At 59.7% G+C, this 5,261-nt stretch overlaps 1 protein-coding gene across 1 annotated transcript in view; it reads right to left on the bottom strand.

Annotated features, from left to right (window-relative positions):
• The window catches only part of CAPN9 (calpain 9), an 18,303-nt gene that overhangs the window by 6,591 nt on the left and 6,451 nt on the right, over positions 1-5,261 (bottom strand). The window contains 6 exon segments of the mRNA XM_015560004.1: positions 66-151; positions 795-878; positions 2,338-2,506; positions 3,141-3,274; positions 3,653-3,771; positions 4,388-4,457. Of these exon segments, the coding sequence (XP_015415490.1) occupies positions 66-151; positions 795-878; positions 2,338-2,506; positions 3,141-3,274; positions 3,653-3,771; positions 4,388-4,457 (662 nt within the window).

The raw sequence follows: 5,261 nt of genomic DNA, 5'->3' as shown, positions 1-5,261 counted from the left end.
GCTGAGGGTGGGGAGGACCCGCCAGAGAGACGGGGGGATCCACCAGAGAGACGGGGCGGACTGACCTGTCGCTCCAGGCGCCGTTCCACTCCACCTGCCCCCACGGGTTGCGGACCCTGATGAGCTCCGTTTTCCGGCCTCGGACGTGGACCTGGAGGATAAACGCGCCAGGAAATGCGAAATGACAGATTCCTCGCGGGCCACCTGGCCTGCCGACCGCCAGCCTCTGGGCTACAACACGCTAATGACACGCTAATGACACATCAAATCTCATCCGTGGTGCGCTGGCACCTGGGGACACATTCCCGCTGCACCCAGCGGCCAGCGCTGCCCGCGATGTCATGCGACCCCCCCACCCCACCCCCAGGGCAGTGACACTGAGTCTGGGGAATGAGGTAGAATCGTGGTGGACAGGCCATTAGTCCACACGAGTCTGCAAAGGAGTGGGTTTCTCTCCAGACGGGGGGCTGCCCTTAAACTCGAAGGACACCGTCTCTGGAATGCCTGAAAGTGGCTTTATTCTTTTTAAAAAATATATATATTTACTGGTTTCAGAGAGGAAGGGAGAGGGAGAGAGAGAGAGAAACATCAATGAGGAGAGAGAATCGTGGGTCGGGGCTGCCTCCTGCATGCCCCCTACTGGCAATCGAACCCGCAACCCGGGCATGTGCCCTGGACGGGAATCGAACCCGGGACCCCTCTGTAAGGCACTAAGTTAGCACAGGGGACCGGCATCGTTGAGTCTGTCCCTGCACCCGTCCATCCACCCGCCTGCAGGGGCTCATGTCACCCACCTGGTCAATTCCCGTCACGGTGTAGGCGTGACCCTTAATAAGGCCGAAGGGCGTCCGGGCTTCCGACTCCGCAGAATTTTTTATCTGAAACACGAAAGGGCAGCAGCGTGGTACGAGTCAAGCCGGAGCCTGGGCTCCCCGGCCGGACCCAGCTCCGTGCCCGGCCCAGGCGCCCCTGTCCCCGAGGCGAGGGCCCTGGGTCCAGGGCACGTGAGACGGGGACACAGGACGCCCGAGGGCGGCGAGCAGTGATATTCGCCAAGTCCCCGCCTCTGCCGGGTCAGGAGACCCCCCCACCCCCAGCTGGGGCTCTAGTGGTCAGTTTGCTCTCCTGCCTCCAAACAGAACAACTTGACCATCCCCATCACGCGGGAGCACGAACTTGAACCAAATCGCATGCACCAAACGGGCAGCGAGGAGCACATGGCAGGGGCACAGGCCACCCTGTGCCACACACTGGGAGACGCAGGGGGGGTGAACACTCGTTAACAAAGAATAAGTTCCCCAGGAAACAGGAAACTTGAGTAGAGCTCAAAAACACACGGGGTGCAATGCCATGTGTGCGCTTGTATCAAAATAAGGAAATTATTTGCCCGGCTGGTGTGGCTCAGTGGTTGAGCATCGACCTATGAACCAGGGGAGGTCACGGTTCGATTCCCGGTCAGGGCACAGGCCCAGGTTGTGGGCTCGATTTCCAGTGCGGGGCCTGCAGGAGGCAGCCGATCCATGATTCTCTCATCATTGATGTTTCTGTCTCTCTCTCCCTCTCCCTTCCTCTCTCTGAAATCAATCAGAATATATTAAAAAGGAAATTACTTTAAATGCTGTTATATTCCTTCTATCGACTGACATGTTTTTGCACGATACACGATGCGAAGACAGCAAGTTTTGAAAAGGTATTGGCGGTAAGATGCGATTTAGGGAAATCATGCCAGCCCACCTGTGTGTGCATATATGTGTGTGTCCGTTTGTATGCGGGGGGGGGGGGGTTAGGGCTGTGCCTGGCGTGTGCCCGGCAGCGCGGGGCTGGCCTGAGGGAGGCAGACAGACACGTGCCTTCAGATACCTCAGGATCGAGCTACCTGACACGGCAAGTATGTCTTCCCTTTGTCATTTGAAAAAACATTAAACAGCCCTGGCCGGTTTGGCTCAGGGGATAGAGCATCGGCCTGCGGACTGAAGGGTCCCGAGTTCGATTCCGGCCAAAGGCACATAGTTATAGGTCCCCCGATCTGGGTTGGGGTGCAAGCAGGAGGCAAGCAATCGATGTGCCTCTCTCACATCGATGTTTCTCTCTCTGTCTTTCCCTCTCTCTCCCGCTCTCTCTCAACATCAATGGGGAAATATCCCCGGGTGAGGATGAACAAGCAAAAAAACACCCCAAAACCTTATACAAAAGCTTTTGCTTTAATTAAAATAAATGAACGTTTAATTAGAACGAGTACCCCCTCCCCCGCTGCAAGTCCTGTTCCTCGTGGGGGTGGCCGGGCACCTGGCCCCGACCTCTGACCTCAGGGCAGTGCCCCGGACGGGAGTGACTTACGTCGATGGAGCAGCCCACCAGGGAGCCCCGCTGCAGCGCCTTCTCCAGGATCTCGTAGAAGTTCTGGGGCGCCTCCTTGGTGGCGAAGGTCTCGGCCACGCCCCCCGTGAAGTCCTCCATGGCCTCGATGGCGCTGCCCCCCTTCAGCGCCTCGTAGCTCCCGTTCAGCCTGGAAGGGGAAGGACAGCGTGGAGCCCGGCCGCGCGGCTCAGTGGTGAGCGTCGACCTAGGAACCAGGAGGTCACCGCTCGATTCCCGGTCAAGGGCACATGCCCGGGTTGTGACCTCGATCCCCAATGGGGGGCGTGCAGGAGGCAGCGGGTCCATGACTCTCTCTCCTCATGGATGTTTCTCTCCCTCTCTCCCTCTCTGACATCAATACAAATATATTTTTAAAAAATGAAAAAAAGGAGCATCGTGAAGGGGAAAAACGTTGACGTCAACATCCACGTGGTTTGTGGCCAGATGTGTGAGCCGCCCAGCGCTTGGCGGAGGCGGCAGTGGCAGGACCAGCTGTTCCCAGCACATCAGCACTGCCCTCTGCCCACCCTCCCAGCCCCTGCCCAGGCCAGATTCCTGACGCAGGGAGAGCAAGGGAGGGGCCCCCACTGTGCCCGGGGTTGCAGAATGGCTCCGGCCTCTTCATTTGCACCTCCAGCCCTGAGTGCACCCCCAGCAGGTGGGCCCGGGACCCACACCAGGGACCCCGAGCTGAGTCTCCGGGCTCCATAGAAAGGGGCAGGGGAAGGCCCAGGAGGGGGCGACCCCGGAGGGGTGGCTGGCAGGGAGTGGGCGGCACTCACTTGGCGTAGGCCTTCTCCAGCAGGGCGCTCCAGAACTCGTTGTGGTCAGCCGAGTGCAGGAAGATCAGCCGGTCCCTGAAGGTGGGCAGCCGGTCATCGACCACCACGTCCAACCACTCACTGTGCTGCCAGAACTGCGGGCGGTGGGGACGGACGGAGGGACGGACGTCGGGGTGGGTCCCACGGCAGGGCCAGCCCACGGCCGACACTCATCACTTTGCTTTTCCTCCATCCGACCAAACTGCCCCAGGCCCACCTGCTTGGCCAGGGCACAGGCCCGGGTTGCGGGCTCCATCCTCGGTGTGGGGCATGCAGGAGGCAGCCGGTCCATGATTCTCTCTCATCATGGATGTTTCTCTCCTCTCTCCCTCTCCCTTCCTCTCTGAAATCAGTGTGGACTCGGCCGCCACACAGGTGACAGAGCGGGGGGTGGCGGGGGTGCTGCTGTTGCCCAGGCAGGGGCTGTCCCGGCAGCTGGAGGCGTCACGCAGAGAGGCAAGGGCAGGGCTCACCTGGAAGTGGAATATCCCGGCGTAACCGGGCCCGAAGCGCTGGTCCTGCGGCACCACCCTCGCCAGCGCTTTCTCGTTGAGCGTGAGGGCGGCGATGGCCGCCAGCAGCCAGCAGTCGCCTGCAGAACAGAAGTCGGGGATCATGGTTTCCGTTACCATTCACAGCAGATGAGGACACGCTATGCGGGAGAGGGGGGTGTCCGTCCTCTCAGCATTGAGAATGGACAGCCCGGCCGGTGTGGCTCAGTTGTTGAGCATCGACCTGTGAACCAGGAGGTCGGGTTTCGATTCTGGTCAAGGGCACGTGCCGGGGTGGTGGGCTCGATCCCCAGTGTGGGGCGTGCAGGAGGCAGCCGATGCATGATTCTCTCTCATCATTGATGTTTCTCTCTCTCTCTCCCTCTCCCTTCCTCTCTGAAATCAATAAAAATATATTTAAAAAACAAACAAACAAAAACGAAGTCAAATATCAGACAGTGTTTTCTGTGTCATTCCAGACCCCCCCATTGCAGCCACGGGCCCTGAACCCCAGACACTTCCACCCCAGGGAGCAAGAGTCCTGGGCTCCCACCAACGGAGCAGCCGGGCGGGCTGGGGGAGGAGGGATGGAGGAGCAGAGGTGGGGCAGGAATGGCCCCCAACCCCAGAGGTCCTGCTGCCCCCCGCCCCCGCTCCGCTGGCTGTCACGGGCGGTCCGTCTCACCTGCCACCCCTGCTCCCTCCGCTCCCACTCACCGAGCTCCCCCTGGCAGATGTCCGTCCTGGTGGCCCCTCCGAGGATGAATGCGGGGTCCTCCACTATCTCCTGGAAGAGTGAGATGCTCTCTGAAAACAGAACTACGCCCTGACTCCTCGACACCCACAGCTTAAGGAATCATCGTATTGAGGGGCACACCCGGATAGCTCATGGACGTTCTGTCAAGACCCTCCCCTGAGACCTTTCCTACGATTCCCGCCAAACCGAGGTACGAAGCCTCAAGGTGACGGTCACACGTGTACTCTCTGTGAGCCCGCGCTCTGCGTCTCTGCTGTCTTTCATCTACACTCTATGTGACCCCACGGGACTGACAACCAGGGGGCAACGGCCGCTCGTCCAGGGCTTGCTCCCCGATTCTGTCTCCAACACCCCCTCTTCTCCGACTTTCACTCTCCTATTGGCTTTCTCTCTTCTTCTGCCTTAAGCCCTCCCTTCTTTCCACTGTCTCCAGCTTTCATCAACGTACTCGCAAAATCACCGGGACTCGCATGGTAAAATCTTTCCTGCACGAAGTGAGAAACGCACACGCTACAGGCCAGCCCAAGGCAGACAGGCATGGTGCACGCAGGCTGCCCAGAGGTCATGGCTATGTGCATGGTGTATGCAGGCTGCCAGGAGGTCATGGCCACGTGCATGGTGTATGCAGGCTGCCAGGAGGTCATGGCCATGTGCATGGTGTATGCAGGCTGCCAGGGGCCAGCAGGGGGAGAGAGGGTGAGGGCCATGCCTTTGGGGACCAGCTGTCCGGGGAGCAGGCTGAGAAGGCGGAGAAGGGGGGAGGGAATTGCATGGAAGAAAGCAGATGGTTTCAGGCAGATGAGGAGTTGGGGAGAAAACCCCGAGAATGTCGGG

This window comes from Myotis davidii, unplaced genomic scaffold (assembly GCF_000327345.1).
Source record: "Myotis davidii unplaced genomic scaffold, ASM32734v1 scaffold875, whole genome shotgun sequence".
Taxonomy (NCBI): domain Eukaryota; kingdom Metazoa; phylum Chordata; class Mammalia; order Chiroptera; family Vespertilionidae; genus Myotis; species Myotis davidii.
Note: the sequence above shows the minus strand (reverse complement) of the source record. Positions and strands in the feature narration are given on the sequence as shown.